This window comes from Scylla paramamosain, chromosome 5 (genome assembly GCF_035594125.1).
Source record: "Scylla paramamosain isolate STU-SP2022 chromosome 5, ASM3559412v1, whole genome shotgun sequence".
Lineage (NCBI taxonomy): Eukaryota > Metazoa > Arthropoda > Malacostraca > Decapoda > Portunidae > Scylla > Scylla paramamosain.
Genome location: NC_087155.1, coordinates 15426434 through 15441794, shown reverse-complemented (window position 1 = coordinate 15441794; position 15361 = coordinate 15426434). Strand labels below are relative to the sequence as shown.

Sequence of the window (15361 nt, the reverse complement as noted above, 5' to 3'; positions counted from 1 at the left end):
GGAACACCAAAAAAAAAAAAAAAGCAAGTTAAAAAGAGAGGAAGAGGAAAAGGAGGAAAAGGAGAACGGGGTGAGCAAAAAATACATAAACGAAGGAACAGGAAAGGAAATTAACAAAAGAAGGTAGAAAGGGAGTCGAAATGAAAAGAGGAATGTTAAAATGAAAATGCTGAAGAAAAGAGAAGGGGAGGCGAAGGAAAGCGAAAGGAAAATGAGATGAGAGGAAGAAATGAAGGATGGTTACGAAGAGAGGGAAAAAGAGAAGGAGAGGGAGAGGAAATTAGGACTAAGAAGAGACTGATTTGGCGTAAGTGTTTCATGTAATTATGGCCAAAATGGATCAAGGGAAAAGAGGAAAACATGGACGAAAAGAAGAAGTTTTCCTCTTTTTTTTCCCTTGATTTTGAAGATGGTGCGTTGTTGTTTTCCATTCTTGAACCGTCACTCTATTTTTTTTTCTTTTTATTATCATTATTATTTGTATATGTGTGTGTGTGTGTGTGTGTGTGTGTGTGTGTGTGTGAGTGAGTGTAATTATTTTCCTTATGTTTGTCAATAAATCTACTTTGACTCCTGGCTGCGTTATAATTTTCGAATTGATGAAACTACTAATATATATATAAAAAATAATAAAAAACAGAATCCGAATATATCTAAACTGGATTTCTTTTTCTTTTTCTTTTTTTTTCTGTAGCTCAGACATCGATATGGATTTAGTGAACTCATGTGTGTGTGTGTGTGTGTGTGTGTGTGTGTGTGTGTGTGTGTGTGTGTGTGTGTGTTTTCAGGTGGAGCCTATAGATAGATTAAAAAAAAAATAAATAAATAAATACCAATGAAAAAAAACAAGGAACTGAAAGATGCGGTAAAGGATTTATTATTATTCTTTTCTTTTCTTTTTTTACTTTTTTTTTACAAATGTTAGAGTGCATTACATGAGTTAGCAATATGCAGCTTTTTTTTTTTGTTTTTTTTTGGTATACACACATGCACACACTCGGTAATGGAAGCTACATACTTCCCAGAAACCTATTGTGTTTTGGTTGCACACTTCCATACCCAACGTGTGTGTCTGTGTGTGTGTGTGTGTTGAAGAGGATGAAACACTAGCCCGGATCCGTATTTCTCACCTTATATTGTTTTATTTCATTGGTTTTCGTGGCAATAATTTTTTTCATCCTTTCTTCTCTTGCGACGCTGCTAAACTGGTGGCGTCCGCTGGCATCCCACGCCAGCTATACCTCTATTTTGGCTTCATGACAGCGCCCCTGTTCTCTATTCAACGCTGAGTCACTCCTTTTCACTTTTCACATATGTCATGGCGCAGCTGTTGCCAAGTGCGTTGGCTTGACCAGAGTGCAGGGGTCGAGAGGTCAAGGGTTAGAAAATTTATGCTACACCCTGGCAGCCCATCCCGAACCAGCTCAGAGCAACTGTCAGCCAGTGATTTGTGAGGCTTTGTGCCAGCCAGTTGCTCAGCCTTTATATAGCCAAACCTCAAGAAAAATACACATCTATGGAATTTTTTATCTCCAACGCGCATCATTACTAGTGAAGTGTACATTGGTAGGCTCATATTAAGATGATTTTTTGCAGTTCAGGTGTGAAGAAGGTGAAGGGAAACATAAATAATCGTACATGGAAAGATTCTCAAGGTTGTTGTGATTTACCTGTCAGAAAACGTGCTGGAACAGGCAGAAAATCCGGTTGATAACGTATGGTACAGAGTACTCACAACATAAGAGCAATCAGCGTAGCAAGTCAAAGCTTTTCTGTGTGTGTGTGTGTGTATGTGTGTGTGTGTGTGTGTGTGTGTGTGTGTGTGTGTGTGTAGGGAGGAAAGATAAATTACTTGTCAGAAAGCGTACTACAGTAAATGAAAATCCAGTTCGTAGCAAGTGAGAAGTGTACAGTTTTCTTATACACTGAAAAGATCAATTACTAAACCGAACCTCTCCTGCGTGTGTGTGTGTGTGTGTGTGTGTGTGTGTGTGTGTGTGTGTGTGTGTGTGTGTGTGTGTGTAGGAAAAAACGACGAGTTGCCTTTCAGAAAGCGTAGTAGAGTACATACAAGAAAATCGAACGGTTAGCAAGTGAAGTGCAAAGCTTCCTCCTGTGAGTGGAACACGTACGCTGCAAACCAAACAAAGCCTTCGTATGTGCGTGTGTGTGTGTGTATGTGTGTGTGTGTGTGTGTGTGTGTGTGTGGGTGTCAGGAATAGCGGCGGTGCGTAGCAATACACTGTGCCGCATGACTCAACACCCACGCTGAGGAATGTTTCTTTACAGCTGCAGCTCCTCCATCAGCAACAACAGCAACAACAGAAGCAGCAGCAGCAGCAACCGCCCCAGCAGCAGCAGCAGCAGCAGCAGCCACCACAGCAGCAACAGCAGCAGCAGCAGCAGCAACAGCAACAGCAGCAGCAGAGGAGCGTTGAGGGTGAGCGTCGCCGTCTGGAGCTGCCCCGTCAGGACGCCGTGGCGGAGGAGACAGACACACGCGAAACTGACCCGCTCAAGGTACTCATGGTCACTTCCCCCGCATTTTCAACTCTTTTCCTCCTTCACCTTTACACTCAGCGCACTATTCCACCCTATCCATCCCCACTCAGTCCCTCCTCGCCACAAATAGGCTTATTCACCCCAACCTTCCACCGCCCACCTCGCCTAGCTGTCACCTGTGCACCTTTCCGGCCCTCTTCCCCTTCCCAGACCAGCCCAGGCCTCTCCCTCCCACCCTCCCGCCCGCCCCCCCAAGCACCGATTTGAACTATTGCTAAAATGCCCCACTCCGTGTTTGTGTAATGTAATTCTCCCTCGTTCTCACACACACACACACACACACACACACACACACACACACACACACACACACACACACACACACACACACACACACACACACACATTTTCTGAGCACATCTATTTAACTCCACAAAACTGTTTCATAGCATGTATACATAAAAATTTACATTGACAACTTCGTGTTAGACTACTCATGCATGTTACTGCTGTGCATGTTAGCGATTTTGTGAATACTCTGTCTGTGTGTGTGTGTGTGTGTGTGTGTGTGTGTGTGTGTGTGTGTGTGTGTGTGTGTGTGTGTGTGCTCGCGTGCGACCATTTCAGAACAGTTTACGGGCAGTTTCTTGTCGAGGCAGCTGAAATTCGGTGGCACACTCGGCCTAATTCCATTTCATCAACATTACAGTTAAGAGGAAATTCCGCGAGAGGAAAAGAGTGACTGAGTAAACCGAGTGAAGTAAAACATTTACGTAAACAAGGCGCCGTAAAATGTAAAGCAGTCTCGTCGCTCTGCTTTGCATCCTGCCTGGCCTTGCTCGGATGTGCTGCATGGGCCGCCCCGCTACCCTCGTCGACCTGCTCTTGCTCTTCCTGATTGAGGATTAACAGACACACTCAGGTTACGTCGAGTGAAAGTGTTGCAAATCCTGCTCAGTACGAGGCCACTTTTCTTAACAGTATGGATCTTTCTTCCCACTTCTACTCGTACGTATGCCTCTTCTTTATATTCTACCGCTTATGTGAGTACAAGAAGAATTTCGCTCCTCGTTGTATGAAAATCTGTAGGTAAAAGGAAAGATTCTTCCTCAGTTACGCCGCCACAGTGCATTATAAGCCAAGGAAATCATTGAAACGTCATGCATGGTAAAGAAACGAATTGAGCGGAACTATTGCCTGGCCCTGAATAAAACTAATGAACGAGGATGAAGTGGCAGGATGTAATGACGGCGGCAGTGCGTCCATAACCTGGCGGGGACCATATTCTGGAACACTTCTGCGCCGCACCTTCACTACTTTCAAAAGGCTGTACTAGTTGAAGTTACATAGATTTTTAATGGTGTTTTTACAGTTCTAGTGACAAATTCGAGATTCCTACATTACAATAGGAGTGACAGTCTTGAGAATCGGACTGATCATCTCTGTGGTGTTCGAAAATAGTCATGGCGAGAGAGCAAAGCGTTTCTGAACACGGATCTGGCTGGCAGCGGCCGTGGAACAGAAATTTCAGCTGGCCACGGCGAAGCAGAGGCTATTCGGAGAAATCGATTACCACACGGTGATTTTACGCTGATTAAATATGTTCGTGATCAGCTGCATGCCACGTGAAGCCCTGCCTTGCCATAACATCACTCCTGACATGCCACGGGAACATCAACGTGATTAGACACAGCGGAACTATACGGAAGGTGCACCTCGACCAAACTATAGCCATTCATCATGTCAAATTACTCCAGAGTTTGTGTGCGTGTAGTTAACTGTTGTTTGGCGGTGGGTTGAGGGGGGCCGCAGGCAGTGGTCAGTGGCAACAAGACTTCCTCTAAGATTATTATTATTGTTCTTCTCCTGTGCGTGCAAACGACTCCTGTTACTCACTTGTGTCTTCACCGTTCATTTCACACTGGCAGTTCGTGTATAATTAGAAGCCAGTCGTCATAAAGAAAGTTTCATATGTCACTCAGCAGATGTTCTCCCCACATCCTATTCATCCCAAAGTGAAATCATGACTGTATTTTGTGTATTACTCAGTCTAATTTGGGCCGAGTAGCTCTCAGAGGGACAATAATTCTCCTGTTGTCCATAAGCGATACATCCTGATCAAAGATTTCCTTGAAAAGCTCCTATTTCTTCTTTCTTTCGTTACTATGCGCCGCTCTTCTGTTGTTGCCTTTAAAGTACATAAGGTGGAAAAAAAAAATGAAATCATGCAAAACTTGAAATTACGTAAACCAAAAAAAATCTTTGCTAGCCTGATAGTGAGTGTGATATTTGTCCGCGTAAAATAGCATACACTTGTTGTTGCCTTCAAAGTACATACATCAAAAAAATATTCCGAATAATGCAAAACGTAGAAATTAAATAAAACAGTCAAATCTTTGCTAGACTAACAGTGCGCATGGTGTTTGTCTCTGTAAAAAGATTAATAAACTTTACTCACGATGCAGACACGAGAGCAAGGAGGGCAAGGAGGCATTAGGAGGAAGGTGATTCAGCTGAAATTTGGTGATTCCCTGGATACTTATGACAAAGAGGGCAAGACGCACTGAGCCGCTGTGATCCACCCAACGGCGAAGTCTCTCGCTCTCTCTCTCTCTCTCTCTCTCTCTCTCTCTCTCTCTCTCTCTCTCTCTCTCTCTCTGGACCATATTCTGAAACGCTTCCGTGCCACACCCTGACTACTATCTAAAGGCTTTAGTAGATGAAGTTCCACGGTTTTTTAAGTGTTTTTTTATGATTCTAGTGATGGAATAACATGGTTTATACATTGTGTACAGGAGAAACACTGTTGAGAACCAGGCTGATCATCTCTGTGGCCTCTGAAAATCGTCGTAATGAAAGAGCAGAGCGTTTTAAAATACGATCCTCTCTTGCTCTCTTGCTCTTTCTCTCTCTCTATCCCAGCAGGCCGCCTGAAATGGCCTCTCTCACCAGGGCCGTGTTTGTCCTCGTACCTGAAATGTGCGTTTGTTTAGAGTTATATAGCGTGAGTTTGTATTTGTTAACAGCGTGCGTGCCCGCTTTATTTGCCTGCGTGTGTGTGTGTGTGTGTTTGTGTGTGTGTCTGTGTGTGTGTGTGTGTGTGTGTGTACAAAACCAAGTAGCAGCATACACGCACGCATATGTATAGATCACGTTTGGAGTATAGTGCACGTACTTAGACTAGAACACCCAATAATATCACAAATTTAACCTACTACTGCACGAGTCCCTTTAATACTCACACACTCCTTCCCTCCCTGGTGCATGAGTCCTCACCACACACACTCCCTCCCTCACGACCTCAGAACCTCACAACAGCACCCGCCCAGTAGAAGTGAGTGTCGGGCCGTCAGGAAACCGACCAAGTGACCCTCCCTCGCCTCCACAGCCCGACGAGGGGCATCGGGACCTATCGGACGATATAACCATCGCCGACCTTCCCCTCCCTGTCCCCGCCCAAGCCCCCGCACGCTCTCAACGCCCCCGCCTCCTCAAGACCCCCAATTGCCTGGGTGTGGGAAATCTGTGGCCACGCCGGTTTTCTGCATCTTCGAGGTCGGGTTCGGATGAGAAGAGCGACATATCGGAGGTTGGTGGAGGAGGGTTGGAAGCCGCCAGGAGGAAGGTAGAGGGAGAGACGCCGTCCAGTGCATGGCTCCCCCTGTTTCAGTGTGCTGGGCGTCTTGATTTGCCGTGTGGTGTGGTGTGCTCTTGTATATGTGTGTGTGTGTGTGTGTGTGTGTGAGAGAGAGAGAGAGAGAGTGTGTGGGTCTGTGTGTGTGTGTGTGTGTGTGTGTGTGTGTGGGTGGGTGTGCTGCACGATAGACATTGCAATTTGTAGTAGTGTTATTTACATTGTACGAGCATTGTAGTTGGGATCATTTATTTGTTCTTCCTGACACTGCACTGTACATCCTTAGTTCAGGGTTGTAAAGGGGTTCTATGGGAGCAGTGTACACACACACACACACACACACACACACACACACACACACACACACAAACACTCATTAAACCAAATTCCACAAGGGTTTACGTTTTTAAAAATGGCCAAACTTTTTTAACTACAAGTTTGGAGGAAGACTTAATTACAAAAACTCTCATAACAGTAGAAGGATGTGGATAAGACTGAGAACAATTACGTGATCCTTAAACTATGACGTGTAGCAGCATCAAAATTTTAGTCTGATTGTGTGACTTGCCAGTGTTGTAGTCAATGGAGGTGCAGTAGTTGCGGTGTTTGTACAGTAGTTGATGTGTGAATGGTTGGTTGTGATACAGAGACTGCTAGCAGATTTATTCTCATCACTGCTTAATATTCATAGCACAGTCAAAAATTGCATGAAAAAGATAATATAAGGTTTACCTCGTTCTCTTAAGATTATTGGACTATTTAAGAGAATGTAGTACAAAAATAAATGTCCAGAAAGTTGTAGATGTTTATGGAAAAAAATAGTGTCAGGTGTTGCGTTTATATGACTAGTTGTGGTGGTGATCGTGTTATGCATCGTGTGGTTGTGTGGTTGTAGTGGAGATTATGACTGTGGTAGTAGTGCCGCACGTGGTTGGATGCTGAGGTCAAGTTAGACAGTAGACGCATGTAGGACGGCTGTTAGTTAAGAACATCAGAAGATAAAAATACGGGAAGCTGCAAGAAGTCACCAGACCTACACGTGGTAATCGCCACTTACTTCGTTAACAGTTGAGGAATGAAGTGGTAGCCTTATTGGGGTCTGCAGCTCTCTAAACACGGAACCTTAAAGTAGATAGGTACTGTTTCCTGCTGCGGTAATGTGGCTTTTTGTTGAGGCGATGCTAGGTCATCAGGTATCCTCACTCTGTGTACCTCAGTTGTGTCTTTAGAAATGTTCCTAGGTTATGTGTGGGCTTTAGTTTGTATGGACTTGTTAAGTATAATCAATGGCAGTCTGTATAAAGTTAGTAAAGGAACTCTATTCATTTACTCATTCATTTACTTGTCTATTAATCAATCAGTCCGTTTGTTCATTTATTTATTTATCTATCTATATATCTATATACATACTTCTCTATTGTAATAGGTATCTTAGACTTATTTTGCATTTGTATTCCTCTATTCCTTTCTTTTTTTATTAATTTATTTTGATATCATAGATCATGGCCTCCGTAGTCTTTTTTTTATTTTTTCTAAGACTTAAATGGACTGCCCGGTTATTCGTGACGCACACATAAGTCACTGAGGGAACACCTGCATTATGAAACCCTATGCCGCCACCCGGACCTCCTGGCTGCACTCCCACTCCACGGCAGGAGTGAGAGTAAGTCTTGTTTTCCCCTTTCTCCTTCTTCTTCTTCTTCTTCTTCTTCTTCTTCTTCTTCTTCTTCTTCTTCTTCCGTTTCTTCTTTTTTTCTTCTTCTGTTTCTTTTCTTCTTATTATTCTTATTCTTATTCTTATTCTTATCCCGTTTCTTCTTTTTTCTTCTTCGTCTTCTACTACTTCTTCCGTTTCTTCTTTTTTTTTTCTTCTTCTTCTTCGTCTTCTTCGCCTTCTTCTTCTTCTTCTTCTTTTTTTATTTATTTATTTATTTATTTATTTGTTTATTTTTTGAGGGGGGAGTGGGTGTTCAAAGTACAATCGAAGAAAAACTATGACCTTCCGGCGGGATTCGAACCCCACGGAGAACATCATCCGGAGGTCGGTCACCACTTCCGAGCGTTGACCTTTCCGGTGCTCGGCCTCCTCCTATTGCATAACACATGGAGCAGTCAGAGTCAGGGGCACAGTACAGCCACGTCAGAGCCCCTTAATGCAGCGGGAATTAGCGCACACAGTCAAAGTGGCGTTGCTTTATGTTCGTCAGGGACTCGCCGCTTGCATTACGGCATGAAATATTCCCAAGTTTTGCCTTTCGGTCAGAGTTCATGTGACTCGTGCAGCAATGAAAAGGTTGACGCAGAGGGAAACAAAAATGAGGACTGTTTCATCAACGCTCGTGGTGGTGGTGGTGGAGGTTGAGGTGGTGGTGTCAGATTTAGTAGACGTGGTTGTGTTTTTGTATTTTGTAATTTGTAGGGTTGTTATCGTTGGTGTGGTCCTTAAGATATTCATCATCATTATCAAACATCCGCTTCAACTGTACGGTCGTTGCCGTTGCTATGGCCCCTAGAATGGTCATCATCATTATCATCACTATTACCATCATTATCGTCATCGCTGTCGCTATTAGTATCTACAATTGCATTGCAGGACTAGGACTGGTGTTTTATTGCTGATAGATACCGTAAATGTAGTAGTAGTAGTAGTAGTAGTAGTAGTAGTAGTAGTAGTAGTAGTAGTAGTAGTAGCAGTGAGTGTAGCAGTGACGATGTTGTGTGCAGTAGTGGTGACTGGATCTGTGGCAGCATGTGAATAGCGAGTCCTATTGTTATTGGAATATAGAATTGTACTAAGTGGCAAATAGTTGAGTGGTCAGTAAAATATGAATGTCTTCCTTACAGAATGTGTGCATGCGTGGCGGTGTGTGTGAGCTTGAAGCCATTCATTACTATGCAACACTTCTAAACTTCACAAAATCTTATATAATTAATCAGAGTAAAGTAAATGAAGTAAATATAGATATGATTGTAGTGAATAACTAACTGAATATGAGTTTTAACCATAGATAATCAAAATTGTTGTCCAAAACCTAATAAAACCTTCAACTTGTATGCAGAATATAATGAAATGGATGCCATTGTACTGAAAGGATTGGATTTTAAGAAAGGCAGGTCATTAATTTCTCTTTGTTATTATTATTATATTTTGCAACTATGTACTGTTATAGAAGTGTGCTCATGTATAATGTATCTTGTGTTTAATCGTTAGGATCCATATATTATTTCAATAATATATTCCAATATAGGAAGGGCAGGAATAAAACTTTATATGCGTAATAGTATCCCCTTCCTTGGAGCATCATAGAAACACTGAGAAATTAATATGAAGGGTTGATGAATACTCTATGAGAGGCTTACACCGGGGATAGGACACCTGACTGGAAAGTAGAGTAGAGAGCCTTAGACGTGAGAACCATTAAGACTGTCAGATCCCAAGATTATTATACGAGTTCCTTGTAGTTGAATCTCTGTAGCATAATGTTTGCCTCGCTGCCTACAGGTTCTGAGTTCGATCACTTGCTCCTCTTTTACCTTTTCCTCTTGCTCCTTCATCTCCTCCTCCTCCACAACGATCCCAACCATTTCAGTCAATAACCTGCTCCAATCTTTCTTATTCTAATGTTTTTCCTCACTCATAAATACTCTAACGTGCTGATAGTCTCTTAATTAAACTGACAGGTGATGTATTATTAGCAGATTAGGGAATTTATGACTGAGGGGAGACACAAAACACAGTAGAAATGCATGCAGAAGGTTACGTGACGTCTAACCACGATTGTACCTCGACTCATTGTAGGTTGTTGGTTCGGGTTTAGATTCGAGCGTCTTAGTCTCGAACCAGAGATGTTGTATAAAGGTTTGAATGAATATACAGGTTCCTGGTGGTGGTTCATGTACGGCGTCTCTCCTTACCCTCGTGGCTCCGCGCCCAAGACAGCTTACCCACTATATCTCATCTTGGGAATACGAGTAACAAGGGTTTAAATCTTTGTTCCCTTTGAAGCTGAGTGACGGAAGGTGTTTGCACACATAATGATGGAGGTTGTTTAAATATTAATCTTCTTTCATCTAAGAATATTCTTGTTATTTGAAGGGGATTATATGGATATTTGTCTTTCAGTGGGATTTTTCGTCTCTTTTTTTTTACGGGTACCATTCACCCAGGGACCTTGACACTAGCAGTGGATTTAAAGGTGACGGAGCGACCACTGCCACTTCTTTGTCCTATTGTGCGTATCTACCAACACCTCCCTTAAAGCCGCGTGGCTCTGTGGTGCAGGGCTTGCCTCTGGGCCTAAAGGTTCTGAGTTCGATAACCTTCTCCTCCACTTTCCCTCTTCTTTCTGTTCCTCCATCTCCTTCTCTTCGTTCTCCTCGCTCTTATTTTTCCTTTTCCTTTTTTTTCTTCTTCCATCTTTCCTCCTCCTCCTCCTCCTCCTCAATCTTAAGCAGTACTAGTATCATCCAGTTTCCACACACCACACAAGACACCACCAGCACAACCATTCCCGCCATCTTCTCTTCCTCCACATCCTCTCCTCTTTCATCTGTCTCTCCCCTCCATTAAGGACCATCACAGTAAACAGACCCACATACCCACGGGACACCACCACCACCACCACCACTGTCATTACCATCACCCTCGCCATCTCCATCTCGTCTTCCTCTCGCTCCATCGCGCTTTTGCAGTCAGCGACCCGTGACTCCTCGGGGCCTCGCGTGTACAGTATTGGCCAAGGCGGGGTGAGAGGTCCACTCCGCGCCAACAGATGAGTGGTGTTGGGCTATTAATGGCTAAGAGAGAGACGAGCTGCGAAATTCTAGCCATCAGTTTCCTTTTCGGAGTGGAAAGTTTAATTGAAATAGTCAGAGTTTGTTATGTTTACAACTATATGCTAATGTTGAAGAGAAATACGAGCACTGCACTCGTATATTAGTGTTTTAGCAGAGAGGATGGATAGCAGCCACAGAAGTGTAACAATCAGAGTTTACTTGTCGGGGTTAAAAGTTTAATTGAAATGCTTAACTGTCTGTTGATTATTAAGGATGTATGCTGATACAGAATAGAAATACGAGTGCTGCATTTATCTATTAATACTTAAGCAGAGAGGACGAATAGGAACCACAGCATCCTAGGAATCAGAGTTTCCTTGTCGGGGTGATGGGTTAAACTGAAATACCTGCATGCTGATTATTAAGATTGTCTGCTAATGTTGAATGGAAATACGAGTACTAAATCATTATATTAATATTAGTCACAAAGTATTGTTGTAAAGATATAATACTTTTACGAATATAAATTGCATAATTCATAGCAGCTGAAGTTGTGACTTGCTTTGGTTAATTTATGGATATCAGAATATACAAAACGCTGAGAGATTTTCAGTAGTTTTGTTCTGATTTCTGATTTGTTTACTTTTATGAGGTTGGATAGTGAAATTCTCTTGCCATCCTCTTCCTCCTCCTCCTCCTCCTTCTCTTTTATTTCTCGTTCACTTTTCTCTTTCGATATTAATTTGATAGTGCAGCTCACCAAAATAACCCCCTAAGAACAAACTTGCTTATCACTGTTTGTTCTTTAGATGTTCCTTTTTTTTCTCCTCCGTATTCTCATAGTTATTCTCTTTCCTCCTCTATATCTCTTTCCGAAAGTCTTTGTCATTTATCTTTCTTAGTTTCTAATTTGCATATTTTTCCTGTTTATCTTCATCTTTCTCATTTGTGGCTCGTTGAATTTCAGTGATAAAGAAACTCCGTCTTCAGGAGAGAATATTTACATTATCTCGAGGCAGATCAACTTCTAGGAAAGAATGTGCGTGTGTGTGTGTGTGTGTGTGTGTGTGTGTGTGTGTGTGTGTGTGTGTGTGTGTTTGTGTGTACTGGGAACGTGGCCAAAGCTGCATGTGTATTGTGTACGTAGTATGGGATATGAGGCGTACTAGTTTTTCTCTTCACTTTTTTTTTTTTTTTTTTTTTTTTTTTTAAGTATGAGCACAATTTTGAAGTCCACAAGTAGCTGCATCTGAATTACCTATCTGAACCTATAGGCCATAAAAAAAGATATATTGGACACTAAAAATATGGCAGTAGATATTAAAATAATCTATTCTTTCTTTAGGTTATAAATATGCAAGTATAGAGTAACATTCACTTTAGGACTGTAATCATTGTGTATGTAGTTGACGCTTTCAATCAGCGCCACATTGCTAACCTTCCCCCGCGTGGGTTTCAGTGCTCGCGGTCGGACAGTCTGCACAGCGACCATGGCGGGCCTGAGATGGTCACGCTCTCTGTCAACTCCATGTGTTCCTTCAGCGAGAGCGGCTCTCCAGCCTCCTCCCGCCTCTCCCTCCGCTCGGAGCTCTCCCGCACCCACTCCCTCTCCCAGCCGCCCCCGCGCTCTCGTTCCAACACAGTAGAGAAGCGGTCAAGTTTCCGGCTGCAGATACCAGGCGAGTGAGGGAAGAAGTCGCGAAGCGCTAAAAATCAATGAATCATTCAACCATTCTCTTATTTGCTTCTCCCTTAACTAAGTAAGTCCACTATTAATCAGACCTTTGGGACTCTTATTTGCTTTTCCCTTAACAAAATAAAGCCCAGATATGTGTCAGTCAGACCTTTCGGGAGCTAAGCAGTATTTCTTGGCAGTTACCGAGGCACTAGAAGTAACAGAAGTAATATCCAAGGTATCATTAGTCCTTTACTCCCCACAGGTCAAGATGGGTCGCGTCCCCGACGGCCGTCACTCCTCAGCCTCCGCTCCCTGGCTCGCTCTCTCAACCCGTACTTCAGCATCGACTACGACTACGACTCTTTCGACTACGACTCCACCCAGGCCGGCGCGCTGCCCTACCACCAGCCGTACCTGCCCGAGCCGGTGCCCAAGCTGTCCTTCACGCAGAAGCTGGCCTTCCCGACCCTTGTGCAGAACTCTATCGACCGCCCCAAGCCCCGCGACCCATACATGGAGGCGGAACACAACATGAACACCTTCGCCAAGATTATCACCATTGTCGTGCTTGCGCTGGTGACGGTGCTGGTGCTCGGCGTGCTGTACAAGCTGCTCCACTAGTGCCGCGTCTCTCTCTCTCTCTCTCTCTCTCTCTCTCTCTCTCTCTCTCTCTCTCTCTCTCTCTCTCTCTCTCTCTCTCTCTCTCTCTCTCTCTGCCTTATGCCTTACGAATTTCTAACATCCCTGTCCCTCCCTGTCCTTGTACAGATCTCTTCTCTTCCTCCTCCTCCTCCGTATTATTTGCCCTCCCTCACCTTCTCCCTCCCCTCCGCCTCCTCCCTCTTTATTGTCTCCTCATAACGTACGAGTAATTAATCTTTCGCCCTTCATATCGTCGTTTCTTAATAGTTGATAATGATAATTGTTCTCAACCTTTACGAGACATATCTGCGTGAAATGAAGAAAGAAAATCCAAATCATATTTTTGTCTGGTCTATTTTGCTATGAGTCAATACGGAGAAACTGATAATCTGTTATTACAATCACTTGTTGATTGTCGTTGTTTCCGCCTCCGCCTCGGTGTTCCTCCTGACACAGGGATTCCCTGAGGCGCGTCTCGTTCCCCGCGGGTTACTACTCATGATCTGGTGTAATGTTGTGTAAACACTCGTAATGTTCATATTTAATGATGATGTATATGTTTTAAAAGATAATATTATTATTGCATGTAGTAGACGTACACACAAACACGCACCTGACGTACTGGAGGGAGATGACAAGCAGTACGTACTGAGTCAACCGTTGCTTTGTACTGAGTGGCTGAGTGAGGGAGGCGCAGGCACTCACCACTCAGATTTTTGAGGGGATCACTCCCCGCCTGTTTTTTAATGCTTCAGTCAGCTCTTTCTCGGACAGACAACCTTTTTTGCCTGTTTCTTGCCCGCTGCTGGCCTTGGCTCCTGTTACTGGGCTCCTGGTGTGAGAGAACAGTTAGTTACCTGACAAGGAGACAAGACCGCGCGCGAGCGGCTCAGGTGCAGCGTTGGTGTGCGGCGACAAATAATGTTAAGTCCTGGCCTTCCCTCGCCCAGGTGAGCGGGGACTCTGCGCCCCGCCGGCAGACTTGTGTATAACAGACCCTGGCCAGGTATGTACCATGTGTAAATTTGTAGACAGTAAAACACTAACCTTTGTACAGAGTAACCTGTAGATTTTCCTTTCCTCTGCACCAAAGGATTTAGTAACTAAGTCGTTCTGGTTGGGAGCAAACACACTGACACCATACTAACCAGTCTGCTGGAAAAATATTTATTGTGTACCCGTGTACCTAAAATTTATTCTCACACTAATACCACGCTAACCTACCTGCTAGAAAAGGATTTATTAGGTCCCCTTCATGCGTAATATATATATATATATATATATATATATATATATATATATATATATATATATATATATATATATATATATATATATATATATATATATATATATATATATATATATATATATATATATATATATATATATATATATTATTTATTTATTTATTTATTTATTTATTTATTTATTTATTTATTTATTTATTTTACACATTAATGAACATTCAGGTTTTTAGGATGTTCGATGTTTAATGAATGAGTTGTGAAGTGCCTTTGAAGCTTATCACTCGTACAAGTCAATCTTTATAATGAAAAGAGATCTGTTACATTTCTTACAGTTCATTAGAGAGAAGCAAAACGAGTTCTGCCTGTGTGTGTGTGTGTGTGTGTGTGTGTGTGTGTGTTTTTGGGGGGGGGGCGTTCCCTGTCTGCGTCGTGCATCAAGCCTCTTCCGAGCTAATGAATGGCCGTGACCTGAGCGGAAATTAATTTGGAGGTTTAATTAATTGTTACTAATTGTTATTCAAGACAGTCTGCGTAATGCTTTCTATTTTGGTTCAGTATTTATCCCTAATGGCCTGTGCATTTTATTACATGTCAAAAAATCATTCAAAACTCAGTCTGTATGCAAGGCAAGCCCCCTGAGTGACAGTGTGTGATGGTCAGCTGGTAATTAGCCGCGTTCATCCACCAGAGCGCAGTCAACTTTTTTTTCTTTTTCTCCCCCTCTCTTTCTCTCTCTACTTTCCATGATGGTTTCCATAGCCCGTGATTACCTGCCTGTGTAGCGTCTCAAACCAGCGCGTACCCATTTGTAAAGCCTCAAACTAGAGGTCCATCAGAAGACACTACGCAAGTGCAGTGTAATACTGTTGTGGAAGCTCA

The 15361-nt window shown here is 43.0% G+C and overlaps 1 protein-coding gene across 8 annotated transcripts in view; it reads left to right on the top strand.

The window, feature by feature from the left end:
* Positions 1-15361, top strand: part of LOC135100582 (probable serine/threonine-protein kinase tsuA) — a 119114-nt gene that overhangs the window by 100105 nt on the left and 3648 nt on the right. For 5 of the 8 annotated variants that reach the window (XM_064003616.1, XM_064003613.1, XM_064003614.1 and 2 more), the window contains exons 5-8: positions 2290-2520; positions 5891-6127; positions 12372-12591; positions 12853-14238. In XM_064003616.1, the coding sequence (XP_063859686.1) occupies positions 2290-2520; positions 5891-6127; positions 12372-12591; positions 12853-13211 (1047 nt within the window). In that variant the 3' untranslated portion in view covers positions 13212-14238. Of the gene's footprint in view, positions 1-2289; positions 2521-5890; positions 6128-12371; positions 12673-12852; positions 14239-15361 lie in introns of those variants that run through there. The other 3 variants (XM_064003617.1, XM_064003619.1, XM_064003618.1) reach the window with 3 other exon arrangements.